General features: G+C 45.5%; 2 protein-coding genes across 2 annotated transcripts; both read right to left on the reverse strand.

The window, feature by feature from the left end:
- Window positions 1-358: 358 nt before the first annotated feature.
- On the reverse strand, window positions 359-2,594 carry H1-6 (H1.6 linker histone, cluster member). The gene has a single exon (XM_047102091.1). The coding sequence runs from the start codon at window positions 1,244-1,246 to the stop codon at window positions 611-613; it is 636 nt and encodes a 211-aa protein (XP_046958047.1). The 5' UTR covers window positions 1,247-2,594; the 3' UTR covers window positions 359-610.
- A 5,910-nt stretch (window positions 2,595-8,504) lies between these two features.
- On the reverse strand, window positions 8,505-23,060 carry LOC124528483 (histone H2B type 1-C/E/F/G/I). The gene is made up of 2 exons (XM_047102116.1): window positions 22,629-23,060; window positions 8,505-8,719 (listed from the first exon to the last, which is right to left on the reverse strand). Exon 1 carries the CDS (start codon window positions 23,016-23,018, stop codon window positions 22,638-22,640), a length of 381 nt encoding a protein of 126 aa, XP_046958072.1. The 5' UTR covers window positions 23,019-23,060; the 3' UTR covers window positions 8,505-8,719; window positions 22,629-22,637.
- Window positions 23,061-23,259: the final 199 nt, after the last annotated feature.

Below are 23,259 nucleotides of genomic sequence, written 5' to 3' on the forward strand. Positions count from 1 at the left end.
TGAAACCCTGTTTACAATGTCCCCGTGTGCATGTGTGAACTGGACCGTGGCGATTGGAAAGAAGTCACCTATGTTTGTGCACGGAGCTGATCTCCACTCCTTCCTCCACATAAACGCAGGTATTCCCAGCTAAGGATGGGGGATATACAAGGCCGTGCACCCATTTATTTTTATTGATCCTGGGAGTACAAGCAGGGGGAGGGACAGAGAGAGGGAGAGAATTCCAAGCAGGCTCCACACTGACGGTGCACAGCCTGATGTGGGGCTCGAACTCAGGAACCTGTGAGATCATGACCTGAGCCCAGGATCAAAAGTCCAACACAAACGACTGCGTCCCCCCTCCCAGCCCCCTCCCCCATATGCCGTGTTGTAACTAGAAAATTTAAGCTCTTTGGGACCAGGCAACGCAGGAAAAAATTTCAAATACTGGAATCCCTATTGGGCGACACCATATCTGACGAAACTTTCCACATCTTACAACGAAACTTGCTTAGTAGACCGTGCGGTGACCTATTTACGAACTTCTAAGCTTCCAGTGCCGAGCCCTTTTTAAAGTATTTGGGGTGGCTCTTAAAAGAGCCTTTGGGTTCTTTGAGAATCAGCCTTCGGTTTACTTCTTGGACGCCATCTTCCTGGTGCTGGTTTTCTGCTGGGTGACCTTGGCCTTCCCAGCTTTGGGCTCCCCTGCTCGGGCCTTTCCTGGGCTCTGCGCCGGCCGCCTGCCCCGGCCTCCCTTAGCCTTCCTGCTGCCTCGGGGTGCTTTCGGGGCTGTTGCTGCCCGAGGCTTCTTGGCCTTCTGGGTGGTCTTGGCACTCTTCGGGGACTTCGAATCCTTGGAGACCAGCTTCTTCACCTTGGCAGAAGTGGGCCTTTTGACCTTGCTCTTGCGGAGTTCAGGAACGGCCTTCTTGTTGAGCTTGAAGGAGCCCGAGGCGCCGGTGCCCTTGATCTGCACCAGGGTGCCCTTGCTCACCAGGCTCTTGAGGCCCACCTTGATGCGGTTGTTGTTCTTCCCCACGTCGTAGCCGGCGGCCGCCAGCGCCTTCTTGAGCGCGGCCAGGGACATGCCAGCTCGCTCCTGGGACACCGCGAAAGCCTCCGTGATCAGCTTGGACACAGAAAGGCTCGGGGTCTTGCGACTTGAGCCTGGCATGCCCACCGGCTTTCTCCCCCTCCTCTTGGCTGGAGAATTCTCCACGGGGGCCGGGGCCGTGTCAGCTGTGGCCACAGGAACCGTCTCCGACATATCACCGAGAAAGAAACACAGAAGTGACGTACCAGGAAAAGCGTAACGTGCAGTGGGGTAGGGGTGGAGAGGGGAGCCTCAAGGCCTTATATAGGGCACGGCGCGCCGTGATTGGTGCATCGTCAGGCCCCGCCCCGCCCCTCGGGGGAGGAGCCTTTGTGTTTCTTTGACCCCCAAAAGTTGGATCCCACACAAATCCTCTGAGCAGCATCGCCCAGGGTTTACTGCTGAGTGATCCGTGGAGATCCGGATTTCACGTGCCTTTTCACCTTTTCATGAGAAATGACCTTGCATGCCCGAAGTGTCAGATAAAGCCCTTGATTTTCGGCGAAATTCAAGGAGAAGAAGAAAACTTGCTCTTTTCCTTGTAATGTAAAAGTAAGTTTTAGCGCAAAACTTACCTCATCTCTTCTGAGTAGTTTTCCAAACGGTGGGCTTCCAATCGGTGGGGAAAATAAGTTATTCACGCACTGGTTTTTATGGGAAATTCTCTATGTATGTGAAGGAAATAACACAGGTCGCTTAAATGGCTCCCTGTGTAGTTAGACGATGCTTATAGAATCGGCCAAAGAGTGCAGAGTACGACTTTATTTGGGCAAACACAATCTAAGAAGCCATAATCTGCAAGGTATGTGGGTGGCACGTGACCCAAACCAGTCCTCCGTCCATGCAGTTTGATAGAAGACCCTTAAGACTCTAACACATGATGTCTGCTTAGTCCAAATCAGGTCTGTCACCTCCGTGGCTGACGTCCTCAACTGAATTTTGCTTCTGTTTTCAGTCATCCAAACCCCACTCCACCCCACCCCCCCTGCCTGATGCCAAGCACACACACGGAAAAAGAGACAGTCCTTTTTCTCCATCGCCTATAAAACGGGAGGCAGGAACGGTGGTTGAAGAGCTCGGTGGGAACCACAGGCCCAGATCTCTAACAGAACTGAGTTGGCAGATGTGCCTGCAAAGCTGGAAGAGAGTTCTCGCAACAAGGTTCAGGAGGCTTCTTTGGGCTTGTCCTAGGACTTGCCTCTGTAAGACGTCCAGATGGGGGGGTTGTTCTTCAAGGCCAGACCTTCCAGGAGGAGAGCAACGCCGTGCGGCCAAAGCTCCCCGGGGTTCAGCGGAGGAAAACCCCATAGGGACCATCTCGTGGAGATCCCCAAATGCTCGCGCGAGAAGTTGGTTGTTCTGCAGGCGGGAGAACCGCCCGAAGGCTTTAAGGAGAAGATTTGCATCCTGGTGCTGTAGTTGTCTTGGTTTTAGAGTTTTCACAGAAACAATCATTATTGAAAATGGCCCAGGGGCGCCTGGGTGGCTCAGTTGGTTAAGCCTCGGACTTCGGCTCGGGTCACGATCTCGCAGTCCGTGAGTTCGAGCCCCACGTCGGGCTCTGTGCTGACAGCTCAGAGCCTAGAGCCTGGAGCCTGCTTCGGATTCTGTGTCTTCCTCTCTCTCTGACCCTCCTTCGTTCATGCTCTCTCTCTGTCTCAAAAATAAATAAACATTAAAAAAAAATTTTTTTTAAATGGCCCAATGTCAGAGGTTGGTAGTGTGTTTCTGTAGCCTAAGAAAGACAAGGGCTTCGGCTTTGTGGGAAAGGAGAGAGTCTACGTGTGAAATATTTCTGAAGTGAAAATCAAAACATGAGACTTTCCAACTTCCGGGTGCAAAGTGAGATAGCAAAGTCTCCGCCTCTCTCTGGCTCATGGGCACGTGCTTACACACACACACCGGGAACACAAATTCAGGAAACGGGGCGTCTGGGCGGGCCTGTCGGTTAAGTGTCCGACTTAGCTCAGGTCATGATCTTGCAGTTCATGAGTTCAAGCCCCGCGTCGGGCTCTCTTCTGTCAGCACGGATCTCACTTTGGACCCTCAGTTTCCCTCTCTCTCTCTCTGCCCCTCCCCCGATTGGCCTCTCTCTCTCTTTCTCTCTCTCAATCTCAAAAAGTAAATACACCTTAAAAAACATTGAGAAAACAATAACCACCTGAAGTGTCTGCATTCTGATACTTCCTAATCTATTTCATTTTTTAAAATGCTGGTTGCAAACTATGGGATTGATTTCACAACCCACTAATGCGCTGTGACCCTCCGTTTGAAAAATCTTTGTTCAGGTTACAAGAGCATCTTACTGAGGACCTATTTCAGGGTTTCTTTACAATGTTTATTTACTTGTGAGAGAGAGAGACAGAGACAGAGTGCGAGTGGGGGAGGAGCAGACAGAGAGGGAGGCGCAGAATCTGAAGCAGGCTGCAGGCTCCAGGCTCAGAGCTGTCAGCACAGAGCCGGACGCGGGCCTGGAACCCACGAACCTGAGCCCAAGTCTGTCACTAAACAGACGGAGCCACCCAGGCGGCCCAAGGACCCTAAGTTTTAACACGTGTTTGGTTTCCCGGACCCTCGGTGTGACCTCTGAGTACTTGTGCTTGGAGGTCAGGTTGTGAAGTGGATTGATCCTTGTAATTAATTACACGTTGACAGAAGATATCATTCCATTGCTTTACAAGTAACAAAGAATTGGGAGCGCCTGGGTGGCTCAGTCCATCGAGCGCCCGACTGCGGCCCAGGTCATGATCTCCCCATTTGTGGGTTCGAGCCCCACGTCGGGCTCTGTGCTGACAGCTCAGGGCCTGGAGCCTGCTTCCCATTCGGTGTCTCCCTCTCTCTCTCTCTCTCTCTCTCTCTCTGCCCCTCCCCCACTTATGCACGTGCTCTCTCGCGCTCTCTGTCTCTCAAAAATAAATAAACATTAAAAGTAACAAAGAATTGGAGAATTTTAAAAATTCTTACATTCCGCAACTTGAAACCTAGAGAGAGGACCATGATTCATATCTTGCACTGGAAATCTAAACGCTACCATGAACACCCACACGCACAGCGCTTACGCTGTGTCGTCATCATCCCAATTATTTCCCCTGCAAAAAAGGAAAAACTGTAGAAGCTAAGTTTATAGTTAAGAAACTGAGTCACAGAAAAGTCATGAAACTCACCCAAGGTCTTAGAGCTAGGAAGCAGGAGGCTGGCTTCAGAAGGCTCTGGCTAGTTATGCACATCAGCTGTGTTGGAGCATTTATTTATTTATTTTTTTCCTCTTAATATGTCAGGACTGTTCGTGTAATTCCATTTTAGAGCTTTTATTTTTTTATTAAAATTTTTTTAATGTTTATTTATTTTTGAGAGAAAGAGAAACAGTGTGAGCATGGAAGGGACAGAAAGAGAGGGAGACACAGAATCCGAAGCGGGCTCCAGGCTCTGAGCCGTCAGCACAGAGCCCGACGCGGGGCTCGAACTCACGAACCGTGAGATCATGACCTGACCCAAAGTCAGATGCTTAACTGACTGAGCCACCCAGGTGCCCCAGCAGCCCATTCTTAATATTAACATTCTAGTCTGTTATTTAAAAACAATGTTTACCCTATATTTCTGTGTGTGTGTGTGTGTGTGTGTGTGAATAAAATAAAGGCTTCTCTAGATTTTCACTGTGTTCAGTGAGATTCACGGGGTTTCACTTACTAACGTGTCCACCCTATATATTTCTTGGATTTTCCTGGTATCTAAATTTTAGAACTACCTTGTAAAACTGTTATCCCTTTGTCATATGTTTCTTCTTTTTTTCAGTAGCTATTTTTGAACTTCATATTTGGCTTTCCACTATCTTTAACAAACACTATTTCACAATTAACCTTAACTCTTCTTCAACTGACTTCTTCCGTTTTGAATTATTCTATTTCAATTGACTGCTTGTTCAGCTATTGAGTAACTATTTTGTTTGTTTTGTAGGAAGGGCATGTGTATAATTTCATGCTTTGTGAAGGTTGTCTCTAAAAGTCGTCAAGTGTTCGGGGCACCTGGGTGGCTCAGTCGATCAGGCATCTGACTTCAACTCCGGTCGTGATCTCCTAGTTTGTGGGGCAAGCCTCGCATGGCATCGGGCCCTGTGCTGACAGCTCAGAGCCTGGAGCCTGCTTCAGATTCTGTGTCTCCCTCCCTCTCTGCCCTTCCCTGACTTGTGCTCTGTCTCTGTCTCTCAAAAATGAATAAATGTTAACAAATTTTTTAAAAATAAATAAATAAAAGTCGTCAAGTATTGAATATCAAATGCAGGTACGATGCTGTTCCAGGGCTGAGGGACAGAAAAACACCATTTTTTTTTTTAATTAAGAAAGAAGTATTACTTGGTCTTTAAGCTAAAGAAGTTACCATTTTCTTTATTTGGGAGATAAGATTTAAACATAGGCACTGACAGAGGCCTGGGTGGCTGAGTCAGTCGGTTAAGCGTCCGACTTTGGCTCAGGTCATGATGTCACAGTTCGTGGGTTCAAGCCCTGAGTCAGGCTCTGTGCTGACAGCTTGGAGCCTGGAGCCTGCTTCAGATTCTGTGTCTCCCTCCCTCTCTGCCCCTTCCCTGCTTGTGCTCTCTCTCTCTCTCTCTCTCTCTCTCTCAAAAATAAATAACCATTAAAAAATTTTTAGTATATGCACTGACAATTCTTGGGTGCGGAGATCAATGTCGAAACCAATAACCTGCCCAGGTGGTTCACAATGGAGGACTTTGAGAGGGTGGCGGGAAAGTCTTCCTCTGTTGAGTCAGATGGACCTGAATCACTTGTTCAGCCTGTTTCTGCTGCTCCTTACGAAACTGAACACCTTCAGAAGGAGTTCTAGAAACTTCTCAGAGGACAGAGGAGCTAAACCTGCCACCATCCAATTAGGAAGCACTAGAAATGCCCGACCAAGAAGAAAAGCTATTTGCATAACTGGGACCTCCCCCGCCCCCCCATTCAGGTGACCTTATTTCTGTTCTTCCAGACGTTCCGACCTCTCTTATTAGCTATTTATATGTAAGCGAAGACAGGTGCTCATATCGTGCTGTTTCATTTGTGAATAACACGTATATAGACTTCCGTCCAAAACCTTTGTGCTAACGTGACCGAAAAGATCCTCCTGAGCCACACAGATGCCAATGAGCCAGTCTTCGAAAGTCCGGAGACACAAGCATTGGAACTTGTGAATTTTCTGTTGCACTTTAATACAGAATACAGAAGCATCAGACAAAAAAGCAGGAAGCCTTTTCTTTTAACTTCCCGATAGTAATCCAGTAGATCTCAGATGGCCCTTGCCTAGTTCCCCTTGATCTCACCCCTTCTTCCAGGCTGGCGCATAGATTGGCCCTCCAGAGGCGCTAAAGATGGCCGTGAGGTTGAAAACTACAAGGGGGTGGAAACTGAACAGCTGACAGCACAGGGTGCTAGAGAAGCCTGTGTACCTGGGCTTATTTATTAAGCAAAATAATAATAAACATTTTACACTAGATGTCTTTCCAGTTTATTTACCTGTCTGAGGCACTACTCTAGGACCCCTGCGAAAGCCTGCCTTGCCACACATATAAACCCCAGTGCTGCAAGGATAGCGTTAGGCTTTATATCTCTCTCCACCGCAGAGGTGAAAGTGGTTTTGCACACAGTTTGCACTGTAGTTTTGCATGAAGCGCGATGTTTTTCCTAAGCGAGTGGTCAGAGCATGTTTATTCGAGCTTACACATTCCTCTTCCGGTGACAGGTCTTAGTCTAGCGCTGGCTCTGGGGACACGTGACTCTGGACCCTCTGAGGCTACTGTCTGCCTGTGGCACGGGGGAGCCCTGGCCTTGGAATGAGGACAAGTGGGTTCTCCCACCTTGCCTCTTTCTGATTCTTAATGGTCTTGGCCAAATATAGCTGTATTTCTCCTGGGCTTACTCACTTTCCTGGTCTGTGTGTCACAGCAATGACACCGTCTTAGTCTGCTCGGGCTACCAGAACAAAATGCCGTAGATTGGGAAGTTTCAACAATAGAAATTTATTTCCTCATGACTCTGGAGACTAGGAATCTGAGATCAGACTGTCAGCGTGGCCGAATTCTGGCGACAGCTCTTTCCCAGCCTGTCGTTGGCTGTTTTCTTGCTCTGTCCTCAAACGGCCTTTCTGTGGCGCATGCACGCTGGGAGAGCTAGCTTTTCCTCCTCCTGTTCGGATAAGGCCACCAATCTTTTTGGACTAGGACCTCATTTTACAACTTCTTTCACCTCAAATACTTGCTGAAGCCCCGCCTCCAGACACAGTCACCCTGGGAGGTAGGGCTTCGACATATGAATTCTGGGGGGACATAATTCAATCCACAGTACACGCTTTTCTCCTGGAGCAGTTACAGGCTTTCAAGAGACAATGTAGGCAAAAGTAATTTCAGCTACACACAGCCAAATGCAGTTCGTTATTCCAGCACAGTCTTGGACAGAGGAGGCACCTGACTGACAAATACTAGTTTTAGGTCTTAACCGAACAGCCTGCTTGTTCTCCATATGGTGGCCCCCCGGGGGACAATCGTGGTCACGGGCATCATTAGGCCGCCCTTCGTTTCTTACGGGATCACAGCTAATGAAAATGTGGGGGGAAAGTACACTCGCTAACAACGAAGGAGCTGGCATTTCTATTATTATTATTATTATTGGCCTGTCAGGTTAACAATGCTTTAAAAAATTCTCAGTGTAAACAGTATGTTGGGATTATAAATTGGCATGGTCCTTCTAGATGGCGCTTTGGCAATGTTTTGTATTAAGAGCCTTAAAAAATGCTGTGACCTGGTGGTTTAGTATTTCTAGTTCTAGAAGTCTATCCTAAGGAGATGATCACATATTTAAACAAAGATGTGTGATCTGTATGACCTATAATGCATAAAAATAGAACTCAATCTAGGTAGCCAATAACAGAGGACTAATTACCCAAGTAATGATACATTCATAAAAAATTGTGTTTCTAGGGCTGCCTGGGTGGCTCAGTCAGTTAAGCATCTGACTTTAGCTCAGGTAACAGTTCATAAATTTTTTTTAATGTTTTTTATTTATTCTTGAGAGAGACAGAGCATGAGTGAGGGAGGGGCAGAGCGAGAGAGGGACACAGAATCCGAAGCAGGCTCCAGGCCCTGAGCTGTCAGCACAGAGCCTCACATGGGGCTGGACCTCACAAGACGTGAGATCATGACCTGAGCCAAAGTTGGACACTCAACCGACTGAGCCACCCAGGCGCCCCAACAGTTCGTAAATTTGAGCCCCACATCAGGCTCTGTGCTGACAGCTCGGAGCCTGGAACCTGCTTCAGATTCTGGGTCTCCCTCTCTCTCTGCCCCTCCTCCGCTCATGCTCTCTCTCTCTCTCTCAAAAATAAACATTAAACAATTTTTTTTTGAAACAAAAAAGAGATACCAGGAGTATTTTAATTTCTTCTTTATATATTTTTCTTTTTACACATTTCTACAATAAACATTTAATATTTTTATACTCAGAAAAAAATATTTTAGCCAGGTTCTTACTGAGCCTTCCATGATCACTAAAAATATTTCCATTTATCTTCTCGTAGCGTCACTTGTTGTTTTACGTGAGAGATGCCGCGGTGGTTAGCAGTGAGCAGTGGTGGGAAAAGATGTCTGAAGCCCGTCGGCTCCTATGAAAAGAGAGAGATTGATTGATCAATTCATTTCTATAATTCATCAGATACCTGACACTGTACTTGACTCTGAGACAACAGCGGTAATGGCAACGGCTAATTTCACTGGGAGCTCGTTCTGTGCCAGGCAGTGTGTGTTCTAAGTGCTTTATTGATGCCAACGCATTTAATCTTGGAGCAACCTTATGAGGCACCTGCTCGCTGGATAGATGAGAAGGCGAAGGTTGAGCTTCCCAAGTGACACGGCTGTTGGGTGGCGATTCACACCCTCTGGAGTCTCTGTAGACTCTTAAATAAAGGATGAATATGGTCCAGTCAGTGTCTCCTAAGTTACATTTGAGCTAAGTCTTGAAGGACGAGTAAGAATTTGTCGTGTCAGGGTTTTTCACAAAGGTACCACAGTGACAAAGGCCAGGTGGTGGGGGTAGTCTAAGGTGGGGTGTTTGGGGGTGAGTTGGACTGCCCGTGAGGGATGAGGAAGGCCCATGCACGGCCATGGGTTGGAGTTCCAGCTCGGTATTCCCACAGGGAGCGGTTGAAACCATCCCGGAAGCCACCCTTCTCTCGGGTGTTCATCGCGCTGCTAACAGATGAAGTCACCCCCACCGCCTTTGAAATAAGCCAAATGAAACCTATCTAATGGAAATGCGCCCGAATAAATGCCTAGTCTGTTTCTTGAGATGTTACAAAATGCATTTTTTCCCCCTCGTCTTGACAAACAAGCAGAGGCAAACCTGATTTTATCCCCGGAGGCGATGGAACCCCATGCAGGAAGACATTGGCAGGGTTTCCTTGTTAGGGAACCCCCCCCTTCAATGCATGCGGACTGACACGACCCTTTGGCGGGGACATCCGGGTTCCGTGACAAGTGTTCGCACACCTGGCGGGTCTGAGGACTCATAACTATAACCCGTGCTGGACACGTCTAACGCCCAGGCGATCATTTCACTTTACAGACACAGAGACTTTGCCGCACGTTTTGTATGGACTTACAAAAGGGCCATCACGGTCACATTCAGGTAAGTTTTCGGAGAGATTCGCCTGAAGCAGGGCCTGGTGGTCTGCGGGGCGGGTGACAGAAGGCAGTTCTCTCTAGCTGGTGAGGGACAGTCTGCCCCTCACACCACCGCCCACCTCTGCTGACTCAAGATGTGACCTCTGATATTCCGAGAGTGCATCTCACGGACTCACTGCCCCTTCAAATGTCATGGTCTTGAACAATGACAAGGGCCACGTGTGACTTTAAACCCCTTAAAGAGGCCCCAATTTAAGGCCCGCACTGGAGGCATCCCCCGGCTCTCCCTCTGTGAGCTCACACATAATCTCGCCCGCTCACACCCGAACGAACACACGGACCGCGGAACCAGAGAAGGAGGGACAGGTCCTCGAAACACGCCAGAGGGACAATGGTGGACTTTGATTTCTCTTCTTTTCTTCATCACTGGTTCTTCTTCCCCGTGTGCTTTCCAGCGACCGTTTTATTGTTTGGGAATTAACTGGGTTAATAGAGCAAACCTTCAGAAAGGTGCTTGGCTAAGTGCGACCCCAGTGTTAGCAGCTATGGTTACATGAAGCATTTTCATTAGTGAACATATTAAAATGACAGGCACTGCCACATGTGACCCACCTTTCCTTTCTCACATTCTATATAATTGTGTATAATAACTACTGTTTATTGTCTGTCTTCTCCAGCCACGATGTGAGCCCCGGGACGGCAGTGACTTTGTCCCCTTCCAAGGAGACGGTCACTGATGGTGAGAGGGTGGTCCTTCAGGGCTGGGGGAGAAAAGAAAGAACTCAGTCACCCCACGGCTCCCTCCTCATTCTTTCTGTGCTGGATGTTGTCACTGCCTGACGAAAAACCATTTTGACCTTTAAGAGGGCCCGGAGGGTGAGGGGGAGAGGGATTGGGAAGAAAGCTGGACCTCGTGACTCCCGAGCACTTGCCTGCTCCGAATCCATCGGCTTTTTTTGCACCGACCCACGCAGCCGGTCCGCATTTTCCCACTTCTCTGGCAGGTTAGGGGTGCTGGGACTGAGTTCCGATCAAAATCTTGTGGACGGAATAACGTGTGCCGCTTCGGGGCCTGGCCCGTGAAAGCCTCCTTCTTCTGTCTGCAGGCCGGATGTCTGGGCTCCAGCAGAGTTCTCTAAGACCCGGGGACATCTGAGGCACCAGGCGGAAGGAAACTGTCCCTGAAGGACCATGGAGTCGAGCCCCATCCCCCCATTGTGACGGGACACTATACAACATTGTGTAACAGAGTGACCTATCTATTCTGGTTAGCCCCTAGGTTTGGGAGATCTGTTTCATAGAACAGTGTCACCCACCTTGTTTTGACCTGAGGCTTGTCTACTGAAGCGGACTCAACATTGTTATTCCTAGTAGCACCTTGATCCTGGATCTGGTCTCCCAGTCAAGCCCGACGCACCCTGGGGCCCCCTGCTCAGAACTCCATTCCTCGTTCATCACGGCAGCCCCCACCTCATCGTCCTCATGCCTTAAGCCCGCCTTTGTTGTTTTGTTTTGGTTTGGCTTTTGGTTTTTTGGATGACACTTGCCTTCTGAAAGATCAGACATTTTAGCTATTTATTCTGTTACCTCCCTAGAGTCCTAGCTCTTCGAGGGAAGGGATTTTGTGATTTTGTTCACTGCTATATGTACATGGGAATTTGGGACACAGGAGGCATTCCACAAAAATTAGTGAATGAACTGATTCATTCCGTCATTTATGTGTGTGGCTGCGCACCAAGCCCGGCGACAGCCCCTAGGGATACTGTGGTGACCAAATCAGAGCCCAGAGCCTGTTGGACAAGACTAGTAGACAAGGGGTCACAACTAAGTACAAACCGTGCAATGCTCACACCGGACAACTGGGAGGCGATGGGCCGGAAGATGCCTGTGGGATGGTGATGAGTAGGGGTTTCTAGGCAAGAAGGAAGGAAAAAAAATTTTTTTTAAAAATGGAGGTCCAGTGTATGTGGGTGGCAGAGAGCCAGGAAAGCAGGGTGTCGGAAGACAAAAGAGAGGGGAGAAGGAGGGCCCTGGCACAGGGTGGAGGGGAAGGGTGTGTCAAAGTGCGCTGGGGAATCCTAAAGGCAAGAGAAGTATCTCCTTCAGGCACATGGGGACCACCCACGATGCCCCAGTTCACACGCCCCACCAGACAGAGGCCCCGCGACCCTTCCCCCCAGTTCCTGCTGATTAAAATCTCTGGTCATTTTAGGGCAGTGAAAAGCCTCTGTGTGATATTATAATGATGGATGGATGTCATGACACATTTGTCCGAACCCATAGAATGTACACGACGAAGAGGGAACCGCAATGGCCAACTATGGTCCCCGCGCGATCGTGATATGCCGGTGTAGGGTCATCCAAAAGAGTGCCATTTTGGTGAATGATGTTGCTAGGGTGGGAGGCTATGCACGTGTGGGGACTCGGGGTATATGGAAATCTGTACCCCCCTCTCAATTTTGTTGTACACCTAAAAATGTTTGAAACATATGTATGTGTGTGTGTGTGTGTGTGTGAGTGTGTATGCATATATAAGCTCTAAATACATATAAATATGAAAGCATATGTATGCCCTAAATACACACACACACACACACACACATATATATATATATATATATATAAAAGAATATAGGAAAAATTTGCAATCCATTCAGTCTTATTTATGTTTAGAACTGACTGGGCCAAGTTCCAGCTCTAACCCTGACAATCAGGACCCCTGAGCATTCTCCCAGACCTTCCCCAAAGCCCTCACCCTGACGCCCGCCAGGTATCACTGACCCACCCTCCCGCCTAGCAGCTTCCCTTCCCTTCGCGGTCTGAGAACCTGCACCATCTCGGTACGATTCTTAAATACACGATTTCATTGACTTTTCTCAGCTGTAAAAACTATATTTATTTCAGTGCCTTAAAGACCAAATGTGTGTGTGTTTTCAAACCTAGCACCCACTATCTCTCGCCACAGCTATTTAAGCAAGTCTAGCAGTAAAAGGGGCACATTTCCATCTTCAGTATTTTTGTGTTTTTATATGCTGTCCCACAGAGGAGTTTGGGCCAATAAGAAATAACCGAGGAGAAAAGGGAAAAGAAAAATAAAGGAAAAGAAAATAAAGGAGAAAGTGAAGAGAGGAGGGAGAAAAGAATGAGAACAAAGGTTTATCCTTGTGGCTTTTGAAGGCAAGTCTTTTACTTAGAGCACTTGAGAGGGTCAGAAGACAAGTTTAGTCTAAGGGATGAGGTCAAGGTTTCACGCCAGTATTGCCTCCTCTAGGTACGTCTGTCTGCTCCTCGATGAGACCAGCCCCACCACTGCCGTTCCTTTGTCCTGTCAGAGCCAACAGCTGGGACATCTAACACCACGAAAAACCATAGCAGAAAGAAACAGGCCTTTCTATCAACTACAATGCAAATTGCTTACCGGATGATAAAGCTACCTAAGTCTTCAACTGAGCCAACCAAAGCCTTCCTCTTCCTCACTCAAAAAGTAGCTCATTTTCCAGATTTACTCTCTTCTCCTTAAATTATAATGAACGCACAGTGCTTGAAGATGTCAAGCTGATTGGCAGAGTCTAGACATTTTCATCCAAGCCTAGAATATCTTGCAGGAAAGATCACCAGCAGATGTGTATTCGGCCCCATTTCTTTTTCCGCTTGGTCATCCAGGATGGCCCAGGGTGAAAGTTTGGAAAAACTAACGTTTAATGCCTTTTAATTTAGGACGTCTGGGACTACTTAGCAAAGTGCTGAATCTACACACCTTTCCAAATCTGGAAGACTCAAGAGAAATGCGGGGATCATTCTTTATGCCCTTAGGAAAAGGCCTAGAGAGGTCATTAAATATGGGGTATGGTGGGGGGGGGCGGGGGACTGCATTTTCTTTCAACCTATTGGACCAGGGTAAAACATGGTGAAATTGGTTGGCATTCTTTTTATATCAGATCACTTGTGAAATTCCCGATTTATGAAAAACCGGCTTTTACCAAGATCATCATAATCTGCCTTAGGTCCCTTTAGGGGTATAAAAAAGGCTATAAATGAAGTTTGCCAAATATCAGCAGACACTGAGCACCTACCATGTGCCGGGCACTCTTCAAAAGTGCTTTCTGTGCATTAAAGATCTTTAATCTCCACAAACATCTAGAAGGTAGACGCTATTACCATCATCCTCAAGACACCAGCGAGGCCAGGGGTGCCTGGCTGGCTCAGTTAGTAGATCATGTGACTCTTGATCTCGGGGTCATGAGTTCAAGCCCCGTGTTGGGCATGGAGCCTACTTAAGATTAAAAAAAATAATAATTAACAAAAAAGACACAAATGAGGACACTGAGGCACACAGATGAGATGAGGATATTGCCTCAGTCTCACAGTTAATAAGTAGGGAGCTGGGGGTGTCAAACCTAGAGGTTCTGTCTCCAGACGCTATGCTTTTTTCACCATGGAGCTATTTTACTGCCATGAAACCATCCCTGGGACGAGTGCTTTATATTTCCTGTTTCATGTAATCCTCACCCCAGCTTCATGAGTAAGCAATTATTACCACCCAGAGGCTCAGAGTGGTAGGTTTGTCAAACAGAAACTCAAAGACATTTGGGTAATTCTAGCCGGCTGTTTTCCTGCGTACAAAGCAATACATTGATTACATCCAACAAAGTCAAAAAAGATGATTCTATAACAGAGACGGGGGAGAAAAAGCCTGCAGAGTAAGAACAGGATGTTACGTTTGTGCATTATTTTTAGTCTGGACAATCTGTTCTTACACAGACCAAGGAGGACTTTCAAAGAAAATAATTAGCGATTCTTCAGAAACTCTCAAGATTGTCTGTGGAGCACGGAACAGGCTGTCTCTGCATAGAATATTCCTCCAACCCTCAGTCAGCACCTCCGTCTTGGGTAGGCCATGTCTCCACCATTTCTGGCACAGGAATTTCTCAACTCCCCCACTTTTGACTTTGGTCAAAAAAGGTATGAGAGCAATCACACACATATAAATATTTGAAGTCAAGGTAGTCTCCAAGTGTTTAACTGGCTTGTCTTAGAATAGTTCTCAAAGATCATTCTGATATATTTTAGTTAAACATGTATCATTTTTCTTGACTATTTCAGTTGTAATTTGAGCCACAGTCAGAAGTACACTAGGAAGCACTCATTCTTGTTTAGGAAATTTTAGCCAAGGTATGGAGGTCTAGGCTCTGAGGAATCCTATTCTATTCTATTCTATTCTATTCTATTCTATTCTATTCAATACTGAGGAAGACCAAATCCAAAGTCGAATTGTTGGAAAGACGGATACTGGAGAAAAAGGCAAAACAGAGAGGAAGGAAAAGGAAGAAACGGTCGACTCTAGATCTCATCTTGACCTGTAGAATCATAAGAGCAAGCTTCCTATTTCCAGAATTCTGGAGAGTTTTTAATGAGTCTCGGATTGTGTTTCCAATAGGAATTTATACCAAAGTGGTGAGATTCTACATATGTCTGCACTGAGAATCAAATATCCCTCTGTCCTGGAGCGTACTGCCACGTGCAGAGCCTCATATGGACGTATCTGGAATCTTGGAAGCTTGAGTCCCCTACTTCCTCCTACAAATGGACCTTGAGAGCGTGTTGGGAGATTCTGGTGGGAAAGCACAGCTACTCCTGTACCTTTGACCACAGAATGGTCCTCCTGTATCGGGGAAGGTCATCCTCTCCGACCTAGCACAGCCCCGGAAGGGACTCCCATGGAGTGGTGAGGGAGGAAGGGGGACGCCAGCCTAGCCAGCCAGACCAGCCAAATCAACCCTGGCCAGCAGTGGGGTGACAGATGTCACAGCGAGACACTTCTTGAAGTCTCTTTGAATGTAGTCTATAAGTGTACATTTTGTAGAAGTGAGTGTGGTGACATCTTTCCAAAGGTAACTTCCATTTGCTCAATTACGATAGTGTATGAATAACATTAGTTATTCATAATATACAACAACATCAGAACACCCCAAAGCAAAACATGTCAAAAGAGAAGAGAAACCAAGCCACACGGATCTTTTGGTACAATCTCAAATGATAAGAATTTATGAGAATCTTCAGGGGTGGACACGTTATCATTATTATTAGGGGAAAGAGTAAAATTTTGGCACCGTAAGTTTAAGTTGTTTGGGGCAAATTTTACTTTAAATTCTCTCGTATTATCTTCTCAGTAGATGGGGGATGATATGGACAGATGTCCAATATGAATACTTTTATACAGATTTTTGAAGGTATTTTACCTATGATCTTTTTTTTTTTTTAATTTTTTTTTTCAACGTTTATTTATTTTTGGGACAGAGAGAGACAGAGCATGAACGGGGGAGGGGCAGAGAGAGAGGGAGACACAGAATCGGAAACAGGCTCCAGGCTCTGAGCCATCAGCACAGAGCCCGACGCGGGGCTCGAACTCACGGACCGCGAGATCGTGACCTGGCTGAAGTCGGACGCTTAACCGACTGCGCCACCCAGGCGCCCCACCTATGATCTTTTTATCATTCACAAATAGTAACGGCATTACCATGTGGGGAAAAATCCATAAATTTTAACAATAACATGAAATCGATTCGTTAATGTGGTTCTTAAGGTGGCTGTTGCAGCCTTGCCCCACCTTTATAGTTTTGCAATTTATATTAATTATAAATAAGGTGAGATTCAATCCCTTGTCGCGTCTTTGGCCTAATCAACATATTTGTAAAATTTGAACTGGTTTGTGCTTGTCATGGGAGTTATTTTTTTTGTTACATGACTGTAAAGTCTGGAGATGGTTGGGCTATGCAGGAGTGTGAGAGATTTGTGATAGTCAATTTTCAATATTTTTTTAGTGTTAATTTATTCTAGAGAGACACAGAGACAGAGTGCAAGCAGGGGAGGGCAGAGAGAGAGGGAGACACAGAATCCAAAGCAGGCTCCAGGCTCCGAGCTGTCAGCACAGAGTCCAATGCGGGGCTCGAACCCATGAACCGTGAGGTCATGACCTGAGCCAAAGTCGGACACTTAACTGGCTGAGCCACCCAAGCGCCCCTGTGATAGTCAATTTTTATTGAGGGGCCGGTTATATTTGATTTTATTTTCAGAAATCAAGCTAGAAAATTGTTGTTATAGTATTGATGGTGATGAAAACGTTAAGGGCTGTTTTTCACACTGCAGTTGGGGTATTTTCTTTAGCATTACCTTTAATTGTAACTACTCAGATTTTCTTTAGTTCTTCCTTTTCCTCTCATGAGTAATTATCCTCCCCCCACTGAATTATTGATGATAGGGAACAGTTAAGTTAAAACATAACAGTAAAGATCTACCCGGATTACTCTTCAGAAACAATTAACTACCAAATAATGTGTCAAAAATTGTAATCAGGGTGGGACATCAGACAAACCGGCATAAAACGAGCTTAGTGTGAGAACAGTTGTTACAAAGTTATATGATTTACTCTCATCAGGACCTTGGGAAGCTGGGTTTAGACTGGAAAATTTAGGAATTCAAGGCTCCTAGGTGGCTCAGTTGGTTAAGCGCCTGACCTCAGCTCGAGTCATGATCTCATGGCTGTGAGTTCAAGCCCCACATCGGGCTCTGTGCTGACAGCTCAGAGCCTGGAGCCTGCTTTGGACTCTGTCTCCCTCTCTCTCTGCCACTCCCCCGCCCGTACTCTGTCTCTCTCTCTCTCTCTCTCTCTCTCTCAAAAATAAATAAACATTCAAAAAAAATGTGAAGACAAGAAAATTTAGGAATTATTATAAAAAGCAGACCAAGCAGTGATTTGGCAGTCAATATTTGAAAAATACCAAACACACCCAATTATTTTATCGTCCCTCCTCTCATTAAGTGGAGGGAATAAATCGTCGGTTACCCAATGGCTGTCAAGCAAGGCCCAGTGTAAAAGAAATCTTTTTGGTGTTTTGATCTGTAGTCAGAGCTTGAATCTGGGACGGTGAAAAATAAACTTGTCAGAGCAAACTGGTTATTACATTAAGACGTAACCATAAATCATGGGTATATAAAAATGGGGAAATAGTTGCAGTCATATTTTAGAGTGCCCTGTAAAACACAGCATAAAGTGATGGGAGCAGGTTCTTTGACACGAAGCACTTTTGTTGAAAATTATCTCACACTTGGCAGAGACACAATATATTGAAAGTTCCACTTGAATCCTGAATTTTTCTCTTTCTTGTAGTGTTTTTTGCTTCTGTTTTTAACGAATCCTAGTAAACCTTCCTGTGCATGTGTTTTTGGATATACCCATACCATAGATAAATATAATGATAAAGTCTATAATGATCAATTCAAAGCCTTTAACTTCACTTCTGAAGTATATTTAACTAATCAGCATGCATAAAACACACATTAAGCTGAATTTACTACGTTAACAAATGGTAACAACTTCCATTTGTTACCGTAATAAATAAACACACTAAATACAGCCATGATCTTGTGTGCATATCTGTGTCTTTCTACAGCTGTAATACTTAATAGGATCAGAACTCTGTGTGTTAATAACAGCCCTTAAAAGAAGCAGGTGTGACTCAGTCAGTTAAGCGTCTGACTTCAGCTCTGGTCATGATCTTAGGGTTCGTGGATTCAAGGCCCACATCAGGCTCTGTGCTGACAGCTCAGAGCCAGGAGCCTGCTTCTGATTCTGTGTCTCCCTCTCTCTCTCTGCCCCTCCCCTGATTGCTTTCTCTCTCTCTCAAAAATAAATAAACCTTAAAAAAAAAAAAAAAAAAGAACCACGTGATTGTGTTCTCTCCTGGCAAAAATAAGCGAATATATCTACTTCCATTCTCCTAAGGCATCTCCACATTCTCTAACTTGTTAATCTAGGGTCATTCTCAACTGTGTAAAAATAAGGGCCTTGCATAGACCAAATTGTTTTTAGGGATGCATATTTTGTACCCTCTAATTCAGAAATTGTCCAGGTATCCAAAGATTAGGCATTTAAATACTCAATTTAATATGCCTTAAAATTCTTACAGTTATGTATAGGTTGTGAATTCACCATTTAAGCTGACACGCTGAGCTTTTGTGATTTCTATGCAACATTATGAACATTAACTGTTTTAAAAATATTATCTATTACGATTTAATTTAGTTCAGTGTGTAATTTACAGATGTGTAATTTTAAATAAAGTGATCTTAACTCTTCTAACCAGTAAACCTACTGGAAGAAATTTAATAAGTTCAAATTAATTAGGGTTGCTTGCTTTCTTTTTTTTTTTTTTTTTTTTTTTTTTTTTTTTTAGAAAATAAACCCTACCTATGACCCAGCAACAGCCTTGCTAGGAATTTACCCAAGGGATACAGGAGTGCTGATGCACAGGGGCACTTGTATCCCAATGTTTATAGCAGCACTCTCAACAATAGCCAAATTATGGAAAGAGTCTAAATGTCCATCAACTGATGAATGGATAAAGAAGTTGTGGTTTATATACAGAATGGAATACTACGTGGCGAGGAGAAAGAATGAAATATGGCCTTTTGTAGCAACGTGGATGGAACTGGAGAGTGTGATGCTAAGTGAAATAAGTCATACAGAGAAAATATCGTATGTTTTCACTCTTATGTGGATCCCGAGAAACTTAACAGAAGACCATGGGGGAGGGGAAGGGAAAAAAAAAAAAAGAGAGGGAGGGAGGCAAAGCATAAGAGACTCTTAAAAACTGAGAATAAACTGAGGGTTGATGGGGGGTGGGAGGGAGGGGAGGGTGGGTGATGGGCATTGAGGAGGGCACCTGTTGGGATGAGCACTGGGTGTTGTATGGAAACCAATTTGACAATAAATTTCCTATTAAAAACAAATAAATAAAATGAAAAAAAAAAAAGAAAATAAACCCTAGACTTGTGTGAACTAGAATATCATGCTAATGTTATTTTTACATCATGACAATAACAAAGAAAAAGACAAAAAGCCATTTCTAAAGCAAAAGTGTGAAGCCAATGAATGTATCCAAAAAGTTACTTGATTAAAAATATGTGCTATTTTCCTATAAAATTACATATCATGAACTAAAAATGTTAAGTTGTTCAAAAATGATAGAGTTCTGTTTTGTTTCCTATCCTATAACCTCTTAACTAAAACCACTAATTTGGGGCACCTGGCTGGCTCAGTGGGTTAAGCATCCAACTTTGGCTCAGGTCACGATCCCCCAGTTCGTGAGTTCAAGCCCCGCGTCAGGCTCTGTGCTGACAGCTCAGAGCCTGGAGCCTGCTTTGGATTCTGTGCCTCCCTCTCTCTCTGCCCCAGCCCACTCGCATTCTGTCTCTGTCTCTCTCAAAAATAAATAAACATTAAAAAAATTTTTTTTAATAAATAAATAAAACCACTAAATTCACAGTTAAACTTTTCTGTTTTCTCTGAATTATAGTTTAAAGGGGCAGCACACTTAAAACATTGGGAGAACGTTTATTTTGATTTGAGTTTCTCTTTTTTAAGTTTTTATTTAAGTCGCAGTTAGTTAACATACAGTGTAATATTAGTTTCAGGAGCACAATAGGGATTCAACATTTTCATGCATCACCAGGCGCTGTTCACAAGTGCCCTCCTTAATCCCCACCATCCATTTAGCACACACACCCCCACCCCCCAACATCCCCTCTGACAGTCCTCAGTATGCTCTCTATAGTTAAGAATCCATTTCTTGGCTTGCCCCTCTCTCTCTTTTTTCCCTTTGCTCCTTTTGTTTCTCAAATTCCGTATACGTGTGAAATCATAGGGCATTTGTCTTTCTCTGACTGACTTATTTCCTCTAGCGTTATACTCTCTAGCTCCTAGTTTCTCTTACGTTCAATTGTGTCTTTCACTCTTTATATAAGCCCTTGAAAATGTAAATAAGTTTCCATTGTAATTTACTGATCCCCTGCTGAGGTAGAGTAGACAACTTGCTCGAAATCATTTGTATTCACAAAACAGAAAATATTCTCAAAAAAAGGTATCGGAACCCTTCACTTTTGGTCCGACTCAGTAGCGTGATTTATGATACCATGTTTCTTCTCTCTTCTCTCTAACCTTGAAAAGCCCGAAGCGACAATAATTTTGTGTTGCTGAATCATAAACTTCAGAGGCTTCTGCCTCGCAAGAGACAGGCCTTTGCACGCTGGAGATTTGGTTAACTTGTTTTCTTTCTTGTCATTAGTCTCCTGTAAGGCCTAACCGCTTTCTTAAAGTCAAAAGTTACTACGGATTGCCAGTGCGTGTTTGCATTATCTTGGAAGCAGGGATGCTGTTTTTGCAGATACCGACAACTATTTGGATATGAAAGGAGAAAACACAAGAAAAGAACGTTTGGAAAGGAGGAAAGAGACTCTTATCTTTAGTTTCAGGAATCCACAGCATACAAACATAAAACACCAAACCCAGGGGATCACATTAAAGGCCAGAAAGAAAAGACCAGCTTCCTGTTCATGTGTTCTCAAATGCCAGAGAATTATAAGAACAAATAGTACATAAACACAATCAACGCCAGAAAAATTAACAAACGATCTAGACTTCAGATTCCCTGTCCTTTGCCACCAACTAATCTCTTCACGATCTGACATAAAGCCAGCAGGGTGTACCCGATCTGCAAAGGGCAATCAGGAAAAGCCAAAATAAGAAACAACTTTGGGCAAGAATACGTTGCAGCCTGCAAGCACCAAAGGAAGATAAGCATAAGACTCCCAACAGCCCAGGGCCGGACAAGGTTCCTTTCCAGGTCACACGTTTCTATTGATTCCTATGGTAGGACTTAGGTAAACAACATCTTAGTGGAACCTTCAGAAATAAATGGTCAGGTAGTTCATGAGTAGCCTGCCCTTCACTTGTATAGAAGGGAGAACAAACTATAGAATTATTTCATCCAACAAAGGCAGACCAGAATTTATATAGGACGAAAAGGGGAGAAGCGACGGAGAAAAACAAGAACACAAACAAACAACAAACAACCCCTTGTAGTCGACCTGGTAATAGTGAACTTGCACGTTTTGGGGGTAACCTGATTCGTTGACAGGTGGTCAGTCTGGACTGGACCATCAGTCCTTAAGCAGGCTCAATAGGCACATAGGAGAATTTAAAAAATCCAGTTTCAGTTGAAGGACTCAGGAAACCTTCGCGTTTGGCTGAGGAGCTAGTGTGACCAGCGTCTGCCACTGTCCTGCATTTTATCCGAAACTGTACAGGTCTTTGTGTCCTTTGTGACAAAGTTTATTCCCTGTACCCTCCCATGTTTTTAATGGAAAAAGCAAACTTGACCACTCGGTACTGAAACGTGTGACTTGAGTAAAACAAACGTAGAAAGCGCTTTTTACACCTTAAAACTTTTGCCTGGAGCAAAGTCCACGAGTGAAGTGCTTAAAGTGGAATTTCCCCACACACAGACTGCCTGCGGCATCTGGTACCGGAAGGTTCCCTATTGGGAGACTGAGTATGCCAAGTTCAATGGCGTCCTTCCCGTCGACCCACCTCCTTTCTCCGCCCCTAGTACTTGCTTGCCTTCAGTTCAGACTCCTTGGAGGCAAGTTACCCAGCAGTTTTGACCAGGCGTCTTCTACAGTAGTATGTGAATCCTAACTACAAGCCACCAGCCACCTATGAAGGTTGGAGTCGCATAAGGCAGACAGCACGGACCCGAAACAGCATGCGTTTTCACTGAAAACTCCCCGGAGCACAGAGTAATGGAATAGAACACTTGGCACATAAAATGCGGCAGTGCTTAGTATCACCTTCATTTCCGTCTGTCAGTACCGTTAAAAACAAAGAACCTACTTCTTCCTACATGTGCAATGGCTTTTTCTAAAGTAGAATACCTTAACGTCAATATCTTGCTAACTCCCCCATGCAAACTCAAGTGTTTGATTACAGCTCTCTTAGTGGACATGTGGGTGGCCCTGAAAAGAGCCTTTGGGGTTGGGTAAGAGGGCGCTTACTTGGCGAGTCTACTTGGAGCTGGTGTACTTGGTGACGGCCTTGGTGCCCTCGGACACGGCGTGCTTGGCCAGCTCCCCGGGCAGCAGCAGGCGCACGGCCGTCTGGATCTCCCGGGACGTGATGGTCGAGCGCTTGTTGTAATGCGCCAGGCGCGACGCCTCGCCCGCGATGCGCTCGAAGATGTCGTTGACGAACGAGTTCATGATGCCCATGGCCTTGGACGAGATGCCGGTGTCGGGGTGCACCTGCTTCAGCACCTTGTACACGTACACCGAGTAGCTCTCCTTGCGGCTGCGCTTGCGCTTCTTGCCGTCCTTCTTCTGCGCCTTGGTCACCGCCTTCTTCGAGCCCTTCTTCGGGGCGGGAGCGGACTTGGCTGGCTCAGGCATCTTAAAACCTCAGAACGCCAGACGTGGAGTGAAAGCAGGAAGCGAATGTCTGCTACTTATAGGGCTTTTATGCTAATGAAGGATGCAGACCGCGTCTTAGTTCATTGGAAGACCAGCCGTGAGGCTGTCATCCATGGGCAGAACTATGCAAATGAGGTATGGAAATAAAGCTTTTCTATTGGCCACTTGACTGAGACTCGTTACTAGCCAATCAGGCAACCGGGTTTGCTCCCCAGGAAAT

The sequence above is a fragment of the Lynx rufus genome, unplaced genomic scaffold, assembly GCF_022079265.1.
Source record: "Lynx rufus isolate CCGP_SWC_20201006 ecotype Redwood Valley unplaced genomic scaffold, mLynRuf1.p SCAF_6, whole genome shotgun sequence".
Lineage (NCBI taxonomy): Eukaryota > Metazoa > Chordata > Mammalia > Carnivora > Felidae > Lynx > Lynx rufus.

Bases quoted from the DNA above. Each gene is read 5' to 3' on its own strand.
- H1-6 (XM_047102091.1), bottom strand. From the start codon at position 1,246: ATGTCGGAGACGGTTCCTGTGGCCACAGCTGACACGGCCCCGGCCCCC.
- LOC124528483 (XM_047102116.1), bottom strand. From the start codon at position 23,018: ATGCCTGAGCCAGCCAAGTCCGCTCCCGCCCCGAAGAAGGGCTCGAAG.